General features: G+C 41.6%; 1 protein-coding gene across 1 annotated transcript in view; it reads left to right on the top strand.

Moving 5' to 3' along the window:
• Nucleotides 1-1,417: 1,417 nt before the first annotated feature.
• Arl13b (ADP ribosylation factor like GTPase 13B) overlaps nucleotides 1,418-24,444 on the top strand; it is a 57,998-nt gene continuing 34,971 nt past the window's right edge. Inside the window, exons 1-3 of the mRNA XM_051150108.1 lie at nucleotides 1,418-1,722; nucleotides 18,894-18,964; nucleotides 22,385-22,634. Of these exons, the coding sequence (XP_051006065.1) occupies nucleotides 1,664-1,722; nucleotides 18,894-18,964; nucleotides 22,385-22,634 (380 nt within the window). The 5' untranslated portion in view covers nucleotides 1,418-1,663. The remainder of the gene's footprint in view (nucleotides 1,723-18,893; nucleotides 18,965-22,384; nucleotides 22,635-24,444) is intronic.

The following is a 24,444-nucleotide window of genomic DNA, read 5'->3' as shown; positions in this document are numbered from 1 at the left end:
TTTTAGCAACCACATGGTGACTCACAACCCTTTACAATGAGATCTGGTGCCCTCTTCTGGTGTGTAAGTACACTTGGGAGCAGAATACTGTATAAATAATAAATAAATCTTAAAAAGGAAAACAACAACAACAAAAAAGACAAAAAGAAAAAGAAAGAGCAGCCCAGCTGATCATCAGTTCCAATGCCAGGCTGCATAGCAAAGAAAGCGAACACATGGCTTGTGGGCATGCTTTATTTGTACTTAAAAGAAAGAAAGAAAAAAAAAAAAAACTACAAAGAGTGGAGGGAAAGAGACCGAGGGAACAAAGGAGGGAAGAGACAGAGAAAGATAAGAGAGAATAATTAGGAAGACATGAGTTTCATCTAAATTTTTGTTTGGCATGGTTTAATGGGATAGAAACTCTGGCATAAGCCTGGCGTGGTGGTGCACGCCTTTAATCCCAGCACTCGGGAGGCAGAGGCAGGCGGATCCGAGGCCAGCCTGGTCTACAAAGTGAGTCCAGGATGGCCAAAGCTACACAGAGAAACCCTGTCTCGAAAAACCAAAAAAAAAAAAAAAAAAAAAAAAAAAAAAAAAAAACCCAAAACATTGCAAAAGCAAAAGAGCCAGAATATTCACAGTCCCAAAGTTCAAAAATCAAATGGTAATGATTTTATGTAGCTAAAAGTCCCAGGACAACATACATTAGAATATCATCACTGCTTGTCTTTGAGTGGCAAGTGCACAATATTTTCATCTCGTTCCTTTTCTGTTTGCGCATTCTTCCACAGGCACATATTTTTTAAATCGTAACACCTTTATAATTACCCCCCCTTTTTTTTTTACATAACAGAGATAGACATCAGATTAAAACCGCATTCCCATTTGAATTGTTCAGGCAACTTAGGAAACGAGTTTTCCCTGTTTGTCTTTAATTTATAATTGCCTCAGTGTATAGTTCCTGAATTCTTCAGCTAAAGTTGGCCTGAGCCCCAGAGGATCACCATCCCTACTGCATAACAAAACAGAACAAAGCAAAACAAATGTCACACAGACCATCAGGGATAGTTAGATCTCATCTGAGTTACTGGAGACGAAGGGGAACCAGCAAGGCTGGCAAGCAATGCATTTTGATTGGGAATAGATAGAGCTTGTGTGTGATCTCCCCAGGAACCATGGATTTATCTATGGACGCTCCGGTTGCCTAGTTACCAAAGCCCTCTTCCCGGAGCTCCGCCTTTCCCCTCTAGACCACGCCTACTTCCTTTTCCCACCCTTTGACAGGGGGCGGGGAGCAAGGCGTCCTCAGCCGCTCAGAAGCCCCGGACGTAGGTCTTCAGTCTCTGATTGGAGAAGCGTGTTGTAGGCGGATCCGTGGGCGGGCCTTCCGAGCTTCGGGAACGTCAGCACGTCGACGCGGGGGTTTTCTCTGGAGTCCCACCAACGCCACTCCTGTGTCCCCCGAGCTTGTGCTCACACTGTCCCGGGGCGGCGGGCGGACGCGGTTAGGGGCCGGACCCTGCGATCTGTCCGGGTCACCGCCCTCCCGGCCTGCCCTCCTGGCCAGTCCACCCTAGGGGAGCCTGGGGACAGGACGTGGGACACCTGAGCCGGGCCGGGGAGCTCGGGGCCCTTCCCCGCCCAAGGCTCGGATGGGTGGTGGCGGGAGGAGAGACCTGGGATGTTCAGTCTGATGGCCAACTGCTGCAACTTGTTCAAGCGGTGGCGGGAGCCTGTCAGGTAGGCTGGGGCGCGGGGCCCACTGCCCTCAGGGATGGGGACGACCGCGCCCCTGGCCCTGGCCGGGCGCCGCCTCTTCCCTAGGCGTGGGAGGAGTCGGCTAGGTCTCGGGTGGGGTGGGATGGGGGTGGGTGATTGCGGGGGGCATACTGTCCTTTCCCATGGGACCGTCCCTGGAGAGAGAGCTTGGAAGTGTAGCCCCTCTTGTCTGCTTGACCAAGTTTTAATCCACGGCATGTGTACATGTATTTCAAATTGTTTTACGTTTCTTAGAAAGATGCATTGTGAGTGTGCCCTGTGTGAAGAGGGAGGAAGGGAGACAATTACCCATTGTAGTTTTCTTCAAAGCCTTTTGTAATGGAAAAGTTTTAAAAGAGTGGTATGAAGTACAGTTTTCCTAATAAACACATCCATCCCGTTGTAGGTCTTTCCATCTCATCTGTACACATCTGAAAACATGACTGCACTCCGTTTTGTTTGGCTGTTTGGCTCCACTCCTTAGTAATTATGTGATTCAATCACATTTGGCTCACCTTCCTTATTTATTAAATGAGCATGATAATATCTGTGCCTAAGAAGTGTTGGATTCAATTAGAGTGTGTGAAGGGTAGTGTTTTCCTAGCTGTAACTCAGCTGCAGTTTTCATGTACACGATAGTATAATCAAATTGAAAAATCTTTTGCTTCTTATGAATTAGTACATGTGTTAATGTGCGATGCATGTTACTGGGCTGTTCATTCAATAAATACTGCCAAGAAAGTTAACATGTACCAGGCACCGTGTTAGGATGGAGTCAGTGAAACTGATGCCACTGAACTCCAGAAGCCCAAACTATGGAGTGTTTCTCTTTATAACTATTGATACTTATGCTTTGGAATTAGAGCATAGACAAAATCTAGCCAAAGTGTTTTTCCCCCCCACACTTCACAGATAAATATATGTCATAATGATGAACAGTTCTTTAAAGAATGCACCCGAAAAACACCACTATACGCATTTATAGAAAAACACACGTCTGTATTTGGAAAAGAAATTTGCTTTAAACAAAACTTGGAATTCTTTTCAGCTTATCTACTCTGGGTTGGACCGTTTTAAGTGTGAGGGATAGAGTCACCTCTAAGAACTGAAGGTGTGTTCCGCACTGTGTGCGCTAGGACCTTAACCATGCTGTGGCTGCTTTCGTAGCTCTACTCAGGCCTGGAAATAGGAACATGTGCCCATTCATACTTTCCTGCGCTTGCTTTCAAAGAGCGGGGTTTTAGGACAGCATTAGAGCATGAGCACAATCAGATGTTTTAAATTCATTATTTTCATTTATTTATTTATTTATTTATTTATTTATTTTGTTTTTTTCGAGACAGGGTTTCTCTGTGTAGCCTTGGCCACCCTGGACTCACTTTGTAGACCAGGCTGGCCTCGAACTCACAGCGATCCACCTGCCTCCTCCTCCTCCCGAGTGCTGGGATTAAAGGCGTGCGCCACCACGCCCGGCTAAATTCATTATTTTTAGTGTTGACTTTTTTTTCATAGTAACAGCAGCGCAGTCTTTGAGGCTTGTTGAAAGAGCAGACAGTTCAGAGAGGAAAGATGTGTTGATTTCTAAGTAAGTGCAAGAGGATTTTTAGTACTAAAACATAGTTAAGATACAGCCTTACAAGTCGGGTGGGTTGTGTTTATTAGCAGCACTTTGATCTGTACTACCTGCGCTGAGGTGCTGCCAGTGAAGAGATGTAGGGACTTGGGAAGGTTTTGTAGTGAAGGTAATGACAGTCTCTTTGAAGACCACTGCATGTTGAAATGATAATCTTGCATTACCAAGTTAAGTGATACATTCTCTCTCTCTCTCTCTCTCTCTCTCTCTCTCTCTCTCTCTCTCTCAGATAATTTTTAAGACTTGCATTATCTTTCTGTTTTATCGTGCTATTCCAGATTGTCTCTTAATATATCTCTCACCTGTGAATAGCATGAGCATCACAACCATATGAAACCAACTTAGATTATGCCTGACTTTGATTCATAAAGGTGACTGGGTAGCTGTTTACCAAATGTCTAGTATTTGCTCATCTGTTACTAATAACTGTGCTTACATAAATAATCAGCATGAGTTCTATTTAATTTTCGGGAATAAAGGAGAAGCAAGCAAACTGGTTATAAAAAATAAAATGAACCAGACATAGTGGTGAACGCCTATATTCCCAAAACTCAGGGAGGCAGAGGGAGGCAGATCTCTGTGAGTTTGAGGCTAGCCTGGTCTACAGAGCAAGTCCAGGTCAACCAAGGCTATACAGAGAAACCCTGTCTTAAAAAAACAACAAAACAAAAAAGCTTTACTTTTTTACACTAATTCATGAAAAATGACTTCTAGTGTACTTAGATTTTCTGCTTATTGTTTTTTTTAAGTTTTAGGTGTGCTTCCTGATGTTGTGATACTTTATATATTTTCTGAAAATATATTTGCAAATGTGAGAGGAAAGTGCAGTGATTATTAATGCTCAGAATATGCTTAACGATTATGTTGCTTCGTCTAATAGATTCTGTATTCTTCACATGGAAGTTCTTTTATTAAGCCCTTTTATTCATTTGCTTACTGATAACCCACAATCCATTGAATGAATTAGATTTAGTTGATACGTACCAGGCAGGAGGCTGAGAGCCAGTATTAACCCACCCATCTGGGTTAATAATGAGGGCCAGAAACCCAGCCAGTTTTCAAGCCATACTTGCCATACAGATCAGAATCTGAACCTAGGCTTTCAAGCCATGTAAATCCACCTTGAATTGACTATAGTTCTAGACCCACAGACAAGTGACTTGCCCCAGTAGAATTCATATAGTATAGTGCTAGATTTCTTTTTTTTTTTTTTTTTTTTTGAGATTTAGTACCACCATGAAAGCAGCATCAGTGTAATATAATTAACAGCACACTGTATTACAAGCTCGCTTGCTTTTCCACTAATCGTATTGTTTCTTTACAGTGTGTATGTGTGAGCGATCCAGTCTAGGGTCCCACACTCATTTGCTCTGGTTCTTTCACCTTCCTCAGTCTGTAAGAGTTGCCATTTGTGAGGTCCCTTTGACTAGCACTGCTTAGGGTTTTGAGATTGTTTGCTGAATTTGCTTCTTAATCTGCTCCGTTTGCCTTTTACTTCCTAGTAATTTTAGTGAGGTGGTACAAATGGGGGAAGAATACTGCGGAGACAGTATGTCACTCATCGTAGGCAAGTGCTCCACAGAACACATACCACAGTACAGCATGCCAAGGGGTGTATAGTGCCGGTGTGTGTTACTGAGGGGAAGGTTAACCTTGACCACTTGGCTAAGTTGCTGTCATCCAGGTTTCTCAGCATAGTGCTTGAGTTTAAAAGCTTGGAATCTGACTCCTAGATGTCTTAACATTTTCACATGTCCAACTTGTTGATCACTTCTATGCCATGGCACTTGAAGAGAGAAAATCTGTGAGAGCATTTGAAGCCTGGCTGCCGAGGTTACTTCTCTCATTGCTGTCACCAAAACGCAAGAGAAGCAACTTGTCATAAGGAGGATTTATCTGGGCCCAAGTTTTAAAACACTGTCCGTTACAGCAGGGCAATCGGAGTTGGTAGTGGATGGAGGGAATCTGTAGCCAGGACTCCCCGTATCTTAGGGGTCAGGAAGCAGTAACCGGAGACTGCTGAAGTAAAGCTGCTTTTCTCTTTCTCTCTTTATTTAATCTGCGTGGTTCCGTTCATGTTCTGGGTGGGGCTTCCCTCTTCCCTCACAGACACTCCTAGTGATGTGTCTCCTAGGTGATTCCAAATAGAAATCTGTTGACAATGAAGAATTACCATCACAATGGCATCAATCTGTTGCTCAGTAAACTACCTCCAACCCTGAGTGGTACATACTGTGTAGTAATTTATCATCCTCTGTTCATAGCTTATGTTTATTAGGATATAGCTTTGCCTCCTCCCTCCCCATTTTCCTGAAAAGAGAGAATTGTTTTTCTTTCCCAGGTTAATTCTTATGCCTGTGCTCTGGATTCCATTTCCTTGCCTCATTTGTTCTACATTCAGATAGTTTTTAGTTACTTAAGTAAGTATACTTCATCTATATGGGAGAGAGGGCTTGTTGGGATATAAGAATAAACTTTTGTCATTTTTTCTTGTGAAAATCAGAAGCCATTTTTCTCTTTAGTCTTCCAAACATACTTATTTAGTATATGTTTTCAGGCTTCTCTTGCTTAACCAAACCAAACTCAGCTTATTGGCTTCCATGGCTGCTAGAACTCATCTGCAGTAGTAACTTGAAGCAATGCAACTTTATCACCATTAGGTTCTAAGACCAGAAGTTTGAAGTGGTCTGCTGGGTTGTACACCTACCTTCTGAAAGCTCTAGGGGAGGAATGCGCTTCCTATTGTGCTTTCCAGCCTGAGGAGACTACTCGAGGTCCTTGGTCACGGTCCTGTTCTTCCTCCTTCGATGCTAGTGGCATACCAAACACAACAGTATGCTATAATGGACCCTTGTGATACATTGGATGTACTTGTATAGTCCAAGGTGAGCTCCCTTTGTGTAAAGGAACGAATGCACAGGTAGAGGTTGGGTTGTGGGCATCCTTGGAAGGACATTTTTCAGTCCACCGTCCTTACAACCCTATATCCTTGGAACCACTAGTACCTTTTCTTTTTCTTTCACCCTGGGATTCTCAGTTCACAGTGGACTGTGGTCCTGTCCCTACCTCCTCCTCTCTCCTGCATTCCATAACTCCAAATAACAAACTTCTGTCCTGTCCCTTTAAGAGTTCTTATACCAGTGTCTTCTTGTTTATTAAATGCCATGGATTCTTCTTGACTCTTGCCGTAAATGGGCTCTTACCATCTTTAGATATTTAAGACCACTTTAAAAAATAACGTATTCAGATTACAACCTGATTGTAATTCTCTCACTTGTATCTTCCCTTTCCCAACCCTCCCTCCCTCTTTCACCTTACTCCCCTCCCCTAGGCCTCTGACAGAAGGGCACCTCCTTCCCCACCATATGACCACAGCCTATTCGGTCTCATCTGGATAACCTGCTTCCCCTTCCTCTGTGTGCAGAGGACCTCCCCACCAAGGGGAAGTGAATTCTCATTTTTTCCCTTTTCCTATTTCCTGCTTTCTTTATCTTCACCAATTTGCTTTCCTCCATTTGTATTCTAAGTGTTCCTCAAAGTTCTCCTCTCGTTTCTGTGGCATGCCCTCATATACGATCAATCGCAAGTTATGTTAGCATTTCAGCTACATGCAGAACATATTTCTGGTACAGAGAGAATGTTCCTCTGCAGAATTGTCAGTTTTATCACATCCATGATTAAGCTTTTACCCTACCTTGTTTCCATGTCACAAGTTCCTGTAGATGCACCTGTATTTCATGTTAGCAAATTTATTTTGTCGTCTTCTTACCCAAGTCAGAAGTGAAGAGTAATCCTGAATACTGAGTTATGTTTGTTCTTCTATTTCTCTAGGTCCCTGTTGGGCTTCCTGTAATAGAGTAGTTCTTGTGTATGTTTGTAAAGAGTACTTTCAGAGATTGCTAGCGATGCCTGAAACTGAATAATACCAAACCCTGTATAAAGTATATCTATATACTTGCCAATAACACACACACACACACACACACACACACACACACACACACACACACACATATACACACACACACAGACACACCAATGGTAAGGTTTAAACACAGCAAGACGTTAATAATTATAACTAATAAGAAAATTGAACAAATATAGCACTGTACTGTAATAAAATGACCAGTATGGATGCCCAGCCATTTGGAACTTCTATTAAGTAAAAACGAGAGTGACTTGAACAAAAGCAGTCAGGCAGCTGACCAGATAACCAGTGATTGGGTGGCATATACAGCATGGCTATGATGAAAGGCACGCCATGCTTCATCGGAGTCACACCCAGGCATGGTGGAGGGGGACTGTACTTTTATTCTACTAGGAACAAGCACAATAGAGAAATTAGGACTCTTCTGTAGATCTTTTTAGCAATTTTGGGGCACAGTTAGTCACATGGTGTGGTTTGACACAATGGTCCGCATGTCAAAGGCGTCATCCCTAGCGTGGTGGCATTGGGAGGTAGTTGAGTTTTAGAGATCAAGCCTAGAAGAAGGAGATTATGTCTCTAGGGATGTGACTTCAAAGGATATTGAACCCCAGCCTCCTCTGCCTTCTCCTCTTCTAGCTTAGGTGTAAGTGCTTTTACTCTGTGTATGACTGCCATCATGTGTTGGTTTGCTTTTTTTGTTTTGTTTTATTGTTTATTTGAGACAGGGTGACTCTGTGTAGCTTTAGCTGTCCTGGACTCCCTTTGTAGGCCAGGCTGGCCTTGAACTCACAGAGATATGCCTGCCTCTGCCTCCTTGAGTGCTGAGATTAAAGGCCTGTGCCACCACCTTTGGCTAGTGTTGCCTTTCAATAATTAGGACTTAGAGGCTGCTTCTTCTCCCAGGCACTGGCTCTTTGAGGCTGCAGATAGATACCCTGTTGGTAATTAAAAGTGGGAGAGCAGTATGGTATCTCCACCTTCACTTCGTGTCTGTTAGATTCAGTACTTTACACTCGGACCCCTGTTCATTAGGGCAGGACAGAGACAGGGGAGTTTAGAAGAAAAGAGGTGTGACATTTTATTGGTGTCTGAGGAGTTTGTATGCCTCATGCTCTCTGTGAGTCCAGTGTCAAGAAAGACCCACTAAACATCAGAAAAGTAGGAGTAATTTAAAAGCATCTTGACAGCAAGAGTTATATAAACAACTGTTATTATAAATCAGGAACTAGAAGTACCTGGGTCAGCCCTTCAAAGTGTTCAGACATCAACTTTTAGTATCACACAAATGTTTTAATCTCAAAGACACAGGTTACTCATCCTTAAGTGTCCTGTATCCTGCTCATCTCCCATCACCTCCCACAGGTCCTTGCCATTTGAAAATAATTTCTCTCCTCTTGATTTTAGCATCTCTCTCCATCAAAGCTTTATTTCAAATGTTTTAGTGAACTTCTGCAACTGCCCCGTCCAGAGGGAAGAGCTTCAGGCAGCTCGCAGAATGATCTCGTTGCTTCTGGGTACCGGTGTGTCCAGTAAAGCTGATGGGGACATGGCTCATCATTTATGGAGTGAATAGATCCCTACAGTCATATGGTTTTTTTTTTTCTAAATGAACGTAAATAAATCTAGAGCATTTATAGCAGTTGCTGAGGTCTTAATTTCCTAATTAAGCTTTACATGCAGATTAACAAGGATTATCTAGTGTGCTGTACACTAAACCAGAATGTCTGACATTCTTTTTATCTATGTACTTCCTGTTTATATTTAATAAAAAGACTGGGGTTTTGGATTAAAAAAAAAAACAGTTGAGTGGAGAGTGGGATGTGACTTTCTCATGTACTCTGGTGCCTCACATTTGACCATGTCCCCTGGAGGGGGAGACCTGGTGGCACTCAGAGGAAGGACAGCAGGTTACCAAGAAGAGACTTGATACCCTATGAGCATATACAGGGGGAGGTAATCCCCCTCAGGAACAGTCATAGGGGAGGGGAATAAGGGGAAAATGGGAGGGAGGGAAGAATGGGAGGATACAAGAGATGGGATAACCATTGAGATGTAACAAGGATAAATTAATAAAAAAAAAGTACCAGAGACTCATATTTGTATTTATATTCAAATTTAGAACTTGCTTCATGAAGCTTAAAATATTTTCAGCAATGCAGTTTTTATGTATCACACTTTGCCCTTCAGTTTTTTTTTTTTTTTGGTTTTTCGAGACAAGGTTTCTCTGTGTAGCCTTGGCCATCCTGGACTCACTTTGTAGACCAGGCTGGCTTCGAACTCACAGCGATCCGCCTGCCTCTGCCTCCTGAGTGCTGGGATTAAAGGCGTGCGCCACCACGCCCGGCTCCTTCAATTTTTTTGAGTAAACTATTTTATCTTTGATATGTGCAATATGATATGTATATACATACATACATACGTATATATATTGTTTTTTTCAAGACTGGCTTTCTCTGTGTAGCCTTGGCTGTTCTGGACTTGCTTTGTAGACCAGCCTGGCCTCAAACTCATAGCAATCTGTCTGCCTTTGCTGAGATTAAAGGCATACACCACCACTGCCCAGCTATACACAATATATTTAACATTAGACATTTATATAATTATTTTAGTGTAAGTATTATTCTAAGTTGACAAATTTATTTCTTCATAGGTAATTTCACATATATACAGTATATATTAATCACGCCCAACTCTTCCCAGCAAGCCTCACAATACGTGTGTCCCTTTTTTATCTCCTCCTCTTCCCTCTCATCTCTGTTTCTTCATCCTCCTTTTCTTCTCCCATGAAGTCCACATAGTGCTCGCTGCTTGAGTGTGGTCAACCTACCAGTGGTCATGCTCTCAAAGGAAAATGATGCCTCCTCACTAGGCAGCTATCAGTTGCTAATAGCTCCTCAACCTCATGAAGCCGCCCCCCCAGCCCCCCCTCCCCGCTCCATATCCCTCCCCCTTCTGTGCTCCACACCAACACACATACCCTGTGCTGGAATCATTGACCGGCTCGATCATTCGCAGCTGAACACAGCTCTGGCAAGTTTATGAGCGCAGTGACCATGTCATTCCTGGGAGATAGCACTTCACAGTGACTTTTTCCACCTCTCACTATTACATTCTTTCTGACTTCCCTGAGTCTAATGGGGTGCATACATCTGTATCTAGGTCTCATTTAGAGCTGTAACTCAATTGTCACTTGTTTTCAACACTTTGACGAGTTATGAGACTGGTCTCTACAAAGATTTGCTGATGTTGGCAAATATAGATTTTTTTTTAAGTTGGATACTCTGCTGTGCATTTTTTCTTTTCTTTTTACTAGTTTTAATTTTGTGTATGTGAGTCTGTGTGGGAGTCTCTATGTGTATAATGTGCATGTGAGTGCTACTATCTTGAGGCCAGAGCCATTAGATAGCCCTCAAGCTAAAATTATAGGTGGTTGTGAGCCACTTGATGTTGGTGTTGGGAATTAAACTTGGGACCTCTAGAAGAATAGTATGTGTTCTTAAGTGCAGAACTATCTCTCCAGCCCTCCCACTATTACTTTTGACGGACGTGCGTGTGCGTGTGTGTGTGTGTGTGTGTGTGTGTGTGTGTGTATGTATATATAATATGTTAGATAAAAAGGACCTCTGAAATAAGATGTTTTCATGTACTTCGTTTTGGAGTATATTAGTCACTACACTGAGTAGCGTCAGATATTAGCACCTAGATTATAGAAGTCTTCACCTTAAGGTAGATAGATACCTAAGCGAATACATAATCAGATCTTTGGTGTCTCAATCGCTTCTTCTTATTTACTAATTCCTAAGAATCACTTTGGATTTAAAATATTTCTGTTATTATCTTTAATCCATGAATATGTAAACATTTTTTCATTAATTTTCATTCAATTAGACATGGAATAAACAATTTCACATCCCCATATTGATGAAAAGGTTTTCATGAGTTCAATTCAATATGGTACTTTGTTAATTTGAAATCATATGTATTCACTTCACTTAGTGGTCCCTTAGTAAGAGGAAGAGTTGAGAGTTAATGGTGCTCTGGCACCATTGGCACTGCGCTGCACAGTTGATGAGGACAAGCTCTAGCTGAGGAAACAATGAAGAAATGCTTGTGGTGACAATGTGACACAGAAGGCATCGTGGTGTTGTCTGCTGGGGGATGTCAAGGAAGAAGCCACCAAGCTTGAACTTGGTTTTGTAGTTTTAGGCAGAAAATGCCCTGGTTAGGGTTTTAAAAACAAACAGGGCGGAGTACGGGTTGAGACTGAGTATCACTGTACAGCTTTAGCAGGTTTGGAGCTTGCTATATGGCTGGCCTCAAACTCAGAGATCCACCTTCCTCCACCGTCCAAGTACAGGGATTGAAGCTGAGCCACAGAGTTGGGCTGTATCGGGAACATATTACCTGTCTTTCAGATGCAGGAGCTAAGTTGTGAGTGTGCTGGGAAAAGAAATGGAAGCCCTTGTCCCTGCAGACCTGATTGAGTATGCACTTAGAAAAATGAGTGGCTCTCAGGGCGACAGTGATCCAGGATACTTCATAATACGGTAGTATCTGTTACTGTTTTGGTAAATCATGTGTTTAAACTTGCCTTGGAAACTACTTCAGGCTAACTTCTTATTAGTGCTGAAGCCTTGAGTGTCGTGTACCTCCCTTGCTCAAGGCACAGCATGAAGATAAATTATAGAGAGAAATGTCTTTGAACTATGGAGACATGGTATTTAAATCAAAGCCTTAGTTATTGCAGGCCTGAGAAGAGTGGAGGCCATTCAATTCTGAGGTACTTAATTTGAAATAGTGAGCACCAAGACACCTCTTTTTCTTCTTCCTTTTATTGAGAGAAGTTCTCACAAGTACCATAGGCTGGCACCAGTACAAATCTGCCCCAGTATCTAATGGTGAGATTACAGGTCCCAGTGACCTACTGAAAGAGATACTTTTTTTTTTTTTTTTGAGACAGGGTTTCTCTGTGTAGCCTTGGCTGTCCTAGATTCACTTTGTAGACCAGGCTGACCTCGAACTCACAGGGATCCACCTGCCTCTGCCTCCCGAGTGCTGAGATTAAAGGCGTGCGCCACCACCGCCCAGCCGAGACACTTTTATTTCACAGAATTGCACAGCATTTGATAGATCCTGTTCCTCCCTTAACCCCTTTAGAAGCTGTTCACATTAATGCCATTTTTTCATCTCCTCCCCTCTCTCTCTTTGCTCCGAGCTTAAAGTGTTCTCGTCTTCTCGTCTTCTGGCCTGTCTCTTGTGTGTTTCCTGGGCTGTATCATGTGTTGTGATGGATTGAACTTCACTTACATGATGCAAATACCTGGTCAGATCTGTCTCTCAGTTTCAGACTTCAGCTGTGAGAACAAGCACCCTGTCAACATGTGCACAGGGAGCTGCTTAACCCTCTTTGAGAAGCTGGGCCCAGCAGTGGGTTCCCTGGCTTGTGCTCTGGGCTGTCTTGAGAAAAGTTGCAGACTGAGCATCTGTTCTGTGTCACAGTCTTGCATAGACAGTTTGCATCGTCTCACTGAGTTCTCACTCCACCTGCATGTATTATACTATAGTGACGACACTGTGCGCAGTCCAAGGTCATGCAGTTTAGAAATGACAGAATTAGGACTTGAATGCAGGGTTCTATAGCAGGTTGATGCCTATTTAGCTGAGTGCCTTGAATCTTACTGTGTTACCTATTCTTAGTATAAATGTACTTGAATTTTGTAATACCACAGAGCCCGCGAACATTTAAACTTTCACAGTACCCCAGTATATTAATATTTATGTTTCAGTCATTGTCACTGGAGGAACATTGTATGGTAGAAATCATGTCTGGGAAGTTTTGTACCCATAACACCTAATGTTTTTATTGAGATTTTGTCTGAACAAATGACAAAATGGTTGATCTTATAGCCAGTGCCAGTTTTTCTAGACTGTCTACCCAAGAGTACTATATGCTATCTTTTCCTCTTTGAAGAGTTTGGCTTTGATCAGTGTGATCGTCTTTCATTTGCCAAACTGTCCCCAGTGATGTTTTACTTTTTTTTTTCTTTCTGTTTTTTTTTTCCCCCAGACAGAGTCTCTCTGTGTAACCTTAGCTATCCTGGACTTGCTTTGTAGACCAGGCTGGCCTCTAACTCACAGCAATCTGCCTGCCTCTGCCTCTGGAGTGCTGGGAGGATTAAAGGTATGCGCCACCAAGCCAGGCGTGGTGGTGCACGCCTTTAATCCCAGCACGCGGGAGGCAGAGGCAGGCGGATCGCTGGGAGTTCGAGGCCAGCCTGGTCTACAAAGTGAGTCCGAGACAGTCAAGGCTACACAGAGAAACCCTGTCTCAAAAAACCATAAAAACAAAACAAAAGGTATGTGCCACCACTCCTGGATAATTTACCATATTTTTAAAAACTATAGTAACATGCACTTTTTAATGTGCAAGGTTGTGTGTGTGCATCTTTATTATTTTAAAATGTTGCTCAGACTTGGAGCTTTATATAACTGCTAACCTTTAACCCCATTCTGTAAATTACCAAATATTACAGTTAAGTCATACTATGATTTTTATCTGTACTAACACTTTATTATTTACAGTGCCTTTAACTTCCTCAAATATTTAGTTGAGGAAGCCTCTTTTCAGGTATATGGCATAATCTTAAAAATTTATAAGCATACTTTTAAGTAAAAATAAAGGATTATTTTTGTGCCAGTCTTGGCATTAAATTTAACAAAATGATTTTTTTCTTTGGAGGACATTTTGGTTGTTTGTCTTGAATATATTCATAAGGTAAAAGTGGTGTTCACAGGACTGCGAATGTAACTCAGTGGCAGTGTTTGCCCACCGTACATAAAGCTGTAAGTTAGATTCACAGCACCCTCCCTCCCTACCCAGTGAGTACTGTCGTAGGCATGGTGGCTAATTTTAATTGTCTGCTTGACAGAATCTATAAATTCTGTGCCCGTGAGACAGACATCTGGGCATGCTCCTGAGGGGATATCTGGATTGTTTTGATTGAAACAGTTGTATTAGTGAGGCTATTAGCCATTTTTCATCGCTTTGGCCAAATTTCTTTAGAAGTAGCTTAAGGGGGACATTATTTGTTGGCTTGTGATTTCAGAGGCTTCATATACAGTTTCCTGGTGCCAAGCATTTGAACAGAAATAGCTGTGAGAATTTGTGGTGAATTATAGCTCTTCATATACCCATGGATCAGGAAGAAGACAGCCATGTGGCTGGAGACATGGCCAAGCAATTAAGAGCACTTGCTGCTGGGGGCTGGAGAGGTGGCTCAGAGGTTAAGAGCACTGTCCGCTCTTCCAGAGGTCCTGGTTCAACTCCCAGCAACCACATGGTGGCTCATAACCATCTATAATGTGATCTGATGCCTTCTTCTGGCCTGCAGGTGTACATGCAGGCAGAGCACTGTATACATAATAAATAAATAAATAAATAAATAAATAAATAAATAAATCTTAAAAAAAAAAAAAGAGCACTTGCTGCACTTACAGAGGAGGCTAGCATTCAAGTCCCACACTCTCCTTTGGCAGCTTGCACCCTTCCGTATCTCTAGTTCCAGGGGACCTGATGACCTCTTCTCACTTCTAAAGGCACCAGGCATGCACGTGATGTGTGTGTGTGTGTATATATATGTATGTATGTATGTATGTATGTATGTATGTATGTATGTTCAGGAAAAAGTGCTCGTGCAAAGTTAATTAATTCAAAAAATCTTACACATGCACAGACATGCACATGCATGTGCACCTGGGAAGTGGCCAGGGATAGTACACCCTCCAAGACCCCTCTCCAGAAACGGCTTCCTCCAGTTAGGCCCCACTTGCAATTTCCAGGGCAGCCCTTAACAATTGCACCAGCTAGAGACTGTGCATTCAAACCGTGAACTGTGGGAGGGGCATGGTTGCTCTTAAGGAGTGCACATAGAATCCCATAATGTTCAGCACTGTCTTCCTTTGTAAGACCGGCTGAAAATAATAGAGCAGGCTCTGTTTCCGCCTCTCTGCATGACCTTGCTGCTGTTTCCCTTTTGTAATAATTATCCCACATCACTGAAATTATCTTCCAATCTTCTGATTTCTTTCCTGGGGGTCTAAGGTTTATGAGGACTGAGATTCCTCAGTGTTTATTTCCTTCTTGATAATGATTCCATGTTATTTAGTATAAATGATACAAACAATCAGAAAATGTGGCCTTGTTTTCTTATTCTATATGTGTGAGTGTTCGGGCTGCAGGTATGTGTGTATACCATGTGCCCTGTAGCTTTCTTAGGAAGTAAATTCATACTTATCACAGTTGACAATGCCTGTTACATAGAGCCTGGTCTCTATATCTTCATCATCTGCTGTGGGGCTCTATGACATTACTACTGGCATCTTCAATGACTGGTTGGGTACAGGGTCTGAGGTTCCTTCTTATTCTTTGCTGAGTCAAATGTAGCTGTGATGTCCACCTATTTGCCATGGTGCTTCGAAACACTTAAAAAGACCAAGATTCTTGGGTCACAAGGGAAACCAACATCCAAAATAAATTTTGTTTTAGTCATGTAAAAGCTGGAATCCTTACTAAAGCCCACAAGCTGTATGTAGTTTGACATCTGATGAGTCCCCGACCTCTTGTCTTTTTATCCTGTCCTTTTCTCAGTGTAGTTTTACCATGTAGTCTTCCCACTATTCCTTATCTCTCCTCTTTATACCAGCCTTGGTCTCTTGCTGGGATAGATAGTTAACTCTTTAAGGCCTTAGGTTCTGCAGGACACCGGCCTTGATCACTCTGTGGGAAACTTCCCAGACCTCCATCTTCCACTCTCAGTTTACTTTTTCTTCATTTATGTTATTCTTTTCCCACCATAGTACTTAACAGGTTCTAACATACGGCATAGTTTATAACTATTCAGTTTGCTACATTATTTTCTTTTTTGTCATAAAATGTCAACTTCATTTTTCTATTTGTTTTTTTTTTTCTTTCTTTGTTTTTTGAGACAGGGTTTCCCTGTGTAGCCTTGGCTGTCCTAGAGTAGCTTTGTAGACCAGGCTGGCCTTGAACTCACAGTGATCTACCTGCCTCTGCCTCCTGAGTGCTGGGATTAAAGCGGTGCGCCACCATGCCCGGCAAATAGATTTATCTTAAATACTTTAATATTTATGACTAATATATAGAATCTTATCAATGATTATTGGATAATTGACCAGTTTTGTTTTTGGAAGATTTAGCCTGTGACCTGTTCCTGGAATGTCTGATACCTTCACCTTTGTCCTTTCCGTGTGTGTGTGTGTGTGTGTACATCTAGACGTTGAGAGAGGGCAAAAATAAACGCATATCCAAGAAAGCCATACCTGGAATTGAAAGAACACCCTTGACTGCCATCTTAATTCTGTTTTCAAGCATTCTTTAGGATCATTGTTGGTGAGGAATGAGTGTACCTATATTATTAATACAAAGGATGCCTGCTTTCTCTTGGCCTACTTGTAATACCTGAGCAGGTGACTGTAGTGTTGCTTGATGTGGCCCTGTGAGTGCCAAATGCACACGAGCTTGGATGATAAACACAAAAGCTAATTGCCCTAAGTCCTAAGACCAGGGCATTAGGATTCCAGGCTCTAGAAACCAGATACTGAAGCTGAGATTGGAGGGTATTGCCCAGAGCAACAGTGCCTCAGCAGCTAGTGTAATCCTGTGCTTTGAACAGTAGGTGGCAGTAGTAGCTGTCAGTGTGTGCTAGTTAAAGGTCCCAAACCCAAGTTCTAGGACTCACACAGCCTACCAGGTGGCCTTACTCTCACCCCCCAGTATTGAAACCTTTGGCTTTTACAGTGGTTGGTGTTCCAGGTTTTGAGCATTGGTAACTTCAACTCTTAGGGCTTGGCAGATTCCTGGAACTATTCTAGAAACTGGGACCCACAGCCCTCATCTTTGTCTCTACCTACTGTTGGCTTCCACTGTCCTCTACCTCTACTACTCTCCTAGCATTGTTGCTACCATTGCTGCAGAGAGTGGCGCTGCCGCCCATCCCTGCTAGCTTCTCTACCTGTTATGAGCTGACCCCTCTCTACTTTTGATCAAAGGAAACACTTGACAGAAGCCTTTGATTGGGCCCTCCCAACAGAGCCAGATAGTCTGATTATATAGCTGGGGGCAGATGTGGAATACAAATGAAGGGTTATATTTGCACCAATCACAGAACAGACTACCACAGACCTTGTATAAGGAACTGTCACAAGCCCCATACTCCACCAATCACTGGCTTCTTGCTGAGTTACTCAGGAGGTGCTCCCCCCATCCCCATGTCTTAGGAAGGATAAATTCAGTGTTATCTATAGTATACTGAGGCTTGTCAAGCTGGAATGTCTTCGAAGGCCAGTGCAGGGTGTCTGGAACATGTGTTCTGTATAGAGTTAAAAAGTCAAACCCAACATTGCCAGAAACATTTAGCAGTGCTTAATAATACTTAGTCCTTGTTTCTGTGCCCTCCAGAGTTCTGAATTCCTCTGATCTGTCACAGTTACGGTCTACCCTGTAGTCTTAGCATGGCAGCTGTGCTATGCTGTAGTTCTCTCTCTGTTTCCCAACTAGTTTCCTTGCTAGATCCACAATGATAACGGGCTGTTCCATCCTTTACATTGTGCAGAAATCCCCCTGGACAGGCATGAGCTTTACTAGGGGACTGAGTCAGCAGGTTAGCAGGACCAGTACATACCTTCCTCAGGTTTATGAGATCCCTAGATGTTGGTAGTAGGTGCTGGCTGTGACTTGCTAACTAATTCATTGTGTGACCCTTGAGAAACTATTTAACTTTATAGCCTTCATCTGTAAAGCTGAGGTAGACATTTGTTGTTGTTTTTACTCTACGAACTAACACATATTTTATAGTTTATAACAATGGAAAGCTTCTTCTAAACATTTTACTACTGCAGATAGTAAGCCTGTCATTATAGATTTTTATTTGGCATGGTGTTGCATACCTACATACAGATAAGAGCCTGGCGCCTAGCAAGAATTCTTTCTGTGCTTTGCAACACAGACACATTGCCGTAATTCCTGGTTCAACTAGATAGTTGAGTCCTCAGTAGGGATCAATAGCTCAGGGGTAGGCATCATCTAGGGATGGACAGATCTATCTCCCTGCTCAGTCTTTATTTCCTTCCTATCACTTAGATTATGTTTTATGGTTTTTGCTTATAGGAGAACAGAAAGAATGATGATTTAATGGTATCTTCATAAGTTTTGCTTTTGAATCAATAGTTTACTCATCATCAAATTCCTAGCAGTTAGAACAGCAGTTTACAGCCTGTGAGATGCTACTCTCTTGGGCGTCCTATGACCCTTTCACAGGAGTTATATATCAGGTATTTACGATTCACAACAGTAGCAGAATTACAGTTATGAAATAACAATGAAAATAATTTTATGGTTGGGGAGTCACTACAACATGATGAACTATATTAAAGGGTCTCAGCATTAGGAAGGTTGAGAACCACTGATCTAGAAGATTGGTATATAATATGTGCTCCTTAAATGTTGTGTGAATAGATAGATCCCTGCATATTAAATGAACAAAGAAAGTGATCTTACATTTTTATTATTTTAAGAAAGGTGACTCTTGTGATGGTCGGACTTGATAATGCTGGTAAAACAGCCACAGCAAAGGGAATCCAAGGAGGTAAGTAGAAAATTAGTGCATTCTGCACTCTTAATTTTTTTCCAAGTTATTTATTTGTTTATGTTAATTTACTTTATTACATGTTAATTGGATAGAGATAGTACAGTCTTTTGTGTTTTTAATAGACTTATGCTATGGATAGATTCTGGTTTTCTGGTATCCCCCTACTGCCACAATTCAGATTTGAATAGGATCACTCTCCCTGACGCTATTAAAGCAGGAGACAGGGAGTAACCCAAGCTAGCCTTGAATGCTGCTCTCCAGTCCATTCTAATTGTGTCCTCTCTGAGACGTTATTCTTACTCTCTTTAGTGTTTGAAGCTGCTCTTGACCATTTTACTCCTTCCCTTAATCTTTGTTTTCAGTTCCCTCATAGGATCTTCTCATTCTTTTCACAACACACACACACATTCTGTGTCATTTCTTTTAGTATTTGATCTCTCTATTTTTAACAATTATTTTATTTTTTGTATGAGTGCTTTGTTTCCCTGAATGCCTGTTATATGCCTGGTACCCACAGCGGCCAGAATAAGGCATTGGATCTCCTAGAATTGAAGTGAGATACAGTTGCGAGCTGCCACGTGGTGCTGGGAATCAAAGCCTGCTGCTCTGGATGGGCAGTCAGCACTCTTAACCAGTGAGCCAGCTCTTCAGCCCCCTGAGCTTTGTACTTTGCACTGTATATTCTTTGAGGATGGCACCCATACCTAGTTTTATCTTTTCACCCTGGTCCCTAATAAAGTTCTTTCATCAAATTAGCATTTGCTCTAATTTTAGCTCCCTTGCCCATGCTCCAGCATAGTTACTTTGTTTTTACTGGCACTTTTCTTGGAGTGTCTTTCAATTCATACTTGAAGATAACAACCTTTTCCTGGCTGTGATTTACTCTATTATTACCTTTGTTGTTATTATTATTATTGAGTTGTTGTTATCAGAGTCTTTATTAATTCTCATCCCTACAGCCCCCAAATGCAGAGATTACAGTCAAACATCACCATGTCTGATTTACTTATTTATTTTAGAAAATTATGTATTATTTACACAGTGTTCTGCCCACATGTATGTTTAGATGCCAGAAGAGGGCATCAGATCTCATTATAGATAGTTATGAGTCACCATGTGGTTGCTGGGAATTGAACTCTGGACCTTTGGAAGAAGAGCCAGTGCTCTTAACCTCTGAGCCATCTCTCCAGCCCGCTGTGCCTGACTTATGTAGTGCAGTGGATTTTACTGAAGCAGCCAGGGAGGCACTCTACCAACAGAGCTGTCTCCCAGCCCCTAGCTCCCAGTTAAGTTCTATGTGATCCTGTTTCTGAAAAGTCAGGCTACTTTATTACATTTAGCCTTACCCTGTGTCGTTTTATCAGTGAAGAAATTAGCAGCAGAAACGTGGCTTGGAATGGCTCTGCTACGTGTCACAAGCAGTGCCAAAGCTGCTCTTGGGTGCTTCCTGAGAAGGAGTGTGAGACCTTGCGAGCCTGTTTCTCAGCTATAATTAATTGTAGAGCATGCTTTCCAGATTTACCACAGTGAATGGTTTGTTAAATGTAGGAACCAGTCACTATAAACAACCAGTGTCATTTAATGAAAAATTCTGTATGATGGCAGTAGCTTATGCTGAGTCCATGTAGTAGAGTGGACAACTAGTGACATTTGTTTTGGGGAGCTGCAGATGCATCTGGTACAACTGACGAGCGGTTTTTAATCCATTTAATATCATGAAAAGCCATTGAAAGCTTTTTGTAGTAATTGGCTACTCTAGGACCATACAGCTGTAAACAAAGTCCTATAGAGAAAGATTTATAGTAAGTATATTCCTATTGATAAGGAGAAGATGGAAGAGGCACACATGACACTAAAGTTTTCTTTTAGCTGACTCAGTAAGTTCTATTAATGTTCAATAAGCTCTCCCTTCTAACCTTTTGTTTTAATTTTCTTACTCTTTGAGAAAAAATGGCCTGACGTTCCTATTCAGTCAGCAGAGAACTGCTCTAATCACCGAATTGTGACACTGCTGTGTCAGAGACCCTCAGCAGCTCCCGCTTCCTGTTTTCAGGACCCTGTTCAGTCTGGCTTCCACCTGTGTGCATGGAAGGCTTTGCCTGGCTTGGTAGTGCATGCTTGTCATACAGGCACTGGGGAAACTGCAGCAGGAGAATCACAAGTTGGAGGCTAGCCTAGGCTACACGAGTGACCTTGTCTCAAAAGCCAGTCCAGGCCAAATAAACCTGTTGAGAGTGTGACTCAGTGTCTGTCTGTGTTTAATCCCTTGTTGTTTGCTGGATTTCTCACTTGTCATTCTTTGGTTCTCCTTGTTCCCAGCCTTAGCCTGTCTCCGTTTCCTGTTGTGAGTTTTCTGTGTCTCTCAGGGCCCTTTTTAAACCTCTCACTGTTGATCATTGTGCTCCTCGGCGGCAGGTAAACATCTTTTTGCAGGGTCCTTAAAAATCTCTTTATTCCTATTGTAGCTTTAATTTGCTTGATTTGAAAAGAATCGCCTCATTCTTTGCAGCTTCTTCCATTTTTGATTCTTCAAGTTTCTATTCTTTTAAAAAATATTCCTGCCTTTGCTTATTCTTCCATGGAATTTGCAGTAGATCTCTTGAGTGGCATGGTATTAAAAGGCTAAAACTGATTGGAGAATAGATAACCTTAACAAGAACTCATTCATTCATTCATCCAACATGTATTTATTAAGTGCCTAAGATTATAGTAATTAAGTAAAACATCCAGGCAATGGTGGCATATGCCTTTAATCCCAGCACTTGGGAGGCAGGCGGGTCTCTGAGTTCTAGGACAGCCTGGCCCATAAATTCCAGGATAAGTCTAGGCCAGCAAGTTCTAGGACAGCCAGTTCTACTCAGAGAAACCCTGTGTTGAAAAACCAACCAACCAGGCTGGGCATGGTAGTGCACGCCTTTAATCCCAGCACTTGGGAGGTAGATGCAAGCAGAAGCAGGCGATCACTGTGAGTTCGAGGCCAGCTTGATCTACAGAGTGAGTCTAGGACAGCCAAGACTATACAGAGAAACCCTATCACAGGAGGGGTGGGGGTGGGGAGGGGGGGAGAGAGGGAGGAGAGAGAGGGAGAGAGAAAAGAGAGAGAGGAGAGAGAGAGGGAGAGAGACAGACAGAAGGAAAGAAAAGAAAGAAAGAAAAAAGAAAAAGGAAAACCAACCAACCAAAAACCAAATTCCTGTATGTGTGTAGTGAAAATTCTATTTGGATATTTAGTTTATTAACCCTTCTCTCACACGAGGGTGTTTACAAGTAGTGTCTATTGCGTCAGCAAATGATTTTTCCATTTTGTAATAACATATGAATAATACTTGTTAGATAATTTATGTTGTAGAGATAAAGTAATGCTTTTAAGGTCTAAAGATTCCTTTTTTCTTTTTTCTTTTGTATCATTTGAAACAGAGCATCCTGAAGATGTAGCTCCCACTGTTGGATTTTCTAAAATTGATCTTAGACAAGGGAAGTTTGAAGTTACCATCTTTGACTTAGGAGGTGGAAAAAGAATTCGGGGAATTTGGAAGAATTACTATGCTGAGTCCTATGGGGTAATATTTGTTGTGGATTCCAGTGATGAAGAGAGGATGGAAGAAACAAAAGAGACAATGTCAGAAGTGCTAAGACATCCTAGGATATCAGGAAAGCCTATATTGGTGTAAGTAATAAGTGCTGTTGTAAACTTAGGGGCAGGAGCTTTAGCCAAGAGATGCTTGTCTCTTAAAGAAGATGAAGTGAGCCAAGGTGGTCATCTATTGATATAATAAATGTGTACAATTACCTGTCAGTTGTATTATTATGTTGCTTATGGTAGAGATTAAAGAATTGAGGCTATGTTATGAGCAAACTTACTGATTTGTTTTAGAATATCGTTAGTCCCCACCCCCAGGTGGAGCCCTTAGGCATGCTAGGCAGATGCTCTGCCATTGAGCTGCATCCTTAGCCCTGTTCAAAATAAGGTTCTGTCAAGTAGCCTGGGTTGGCCTTGAACCCTTGGTCTTCTTGCATCAGTGGCATTGTGAGTTGTGCACCACTATGCTGAGTTTCCTCTCTTAATAATTTGTTTTGTCATTTTCCTTTTTTTTTTTTTTCATCATCTTGATTTTTGGAGGTTTTTGTTTGTTTGTTTTTTCTATTTTGTTTTCTTTTGTTTAAGACAGAGTCTCATATAGCTCAGGCTGTTCTTGAAGTTGTTATGTGGCAAAGGATGACCTTAAATTTCAGATCCATCATCTCTACCTGGCACTACAGGTGTGAACCACCTTGGCATAAGGCCAACCCCCAGCCTTATGCAAGCAAGGCAAGTACTCTGCCAGCTAACTGAGCTCCCTCCCCCACTACTGTTTGGTTCTCTGTCCTGTACTTTCTGAAAGTTACTTAAATGGTTCCTTCTCTGACACTTTAATTTCTCACTATGAACTTTCATATTTCCTTATTGCACAAGTGATCCAGCTTTATTGTCCCAGTCATACATTTGTCCTTAAGCCAGAAAATGTCTAAAGGACATTGAGAAAGTTTGTGTTTGTAGCAGTTGTGCACAGTGAACGCCAGATGGCGCTGTAACGTGAGATAGAGCAGAGCAAAAGTCCATCAGCTCCTGCTGCTCCTCTGAGGAAGTCACTATTGCCCTCATTCTTGTAATTATAACTAAGGTATAAAACACATCAAACCATCATATCTACAGTAAAAAAATGTAAGAGCAGTTTCTTCTTTGTGCCTTTTGATAGCAGATGAAGGTTTTTAAAACAGACCATTTGAAGCTTTGATTATAAAAGTTAAAATTTATTGGCTCATTTATTGGTAAAACTTATGCTTTTAAACTTTTAAGTGTTTAATTAAAGAGGTTACGTCAACTGTAGAACTGAATCACACTGTTATTAAATCCAGAGCAAAATATTAATAGAAATATATATGGAAGGTGTACTTTGTTGACCCATACTGACTAAAGTAGTCTTTGAAAATGTTTAACAGAAACCCATTGGTTCTAAAGTAAAAATAAAATATTAATCACTGTTATTTATCAATGGAGGAATACATGTATTTTTAACCAAATAGTTATTTATTTTGTTTAGTTTTCTTTTGTGTATCTATACATCTACACATCTGTTAGTTTAGCAAATATGAGTATTTACTTCACTTTGCATTAGTGGTACAAGTCACTGTTTGGTTGCTTATGAACTAAACTGAACTGGAAAGGTCATTACATAACCTCCTATGTTGAAATTTTCATGAACCCTAGTTCATAGCAGTGTCCTAAGAAGATCGGTGCAGTTTGTAGACCTCTCTCTTGTGTAATCTTTGAGAGTTAATAAATCACCTTTTTGAAGTCTGGTTGAGTTGTCTAATACTTTTATCTAGAATAACTCTGGAGCCATTGGTTAAAATTTCTTTTCGGGATAATATGAGCTGTAGTTGTGTTAGTCCAGTTTAGCTATTGGAGTAGTGACATGTCTTATTAGACAGTGATG

Source organism: Acomys russatus, chromosome 8 (assembly GCF_903995435.1).
Source record: "Acomys russatus chromosome 8, mAcoRus1.1, whole genome shotgun sequence".
Lineage (NCBI taxonomy): Eukaryota > Metazoa > Chordata > Mammalia > Rodentia > Muridae > Acomys > Acomys russatus.
Note: the sequence above shows the minus strand (reverse complement) of the source record. Positions and strands in the feature narration are given on the sequence as shown.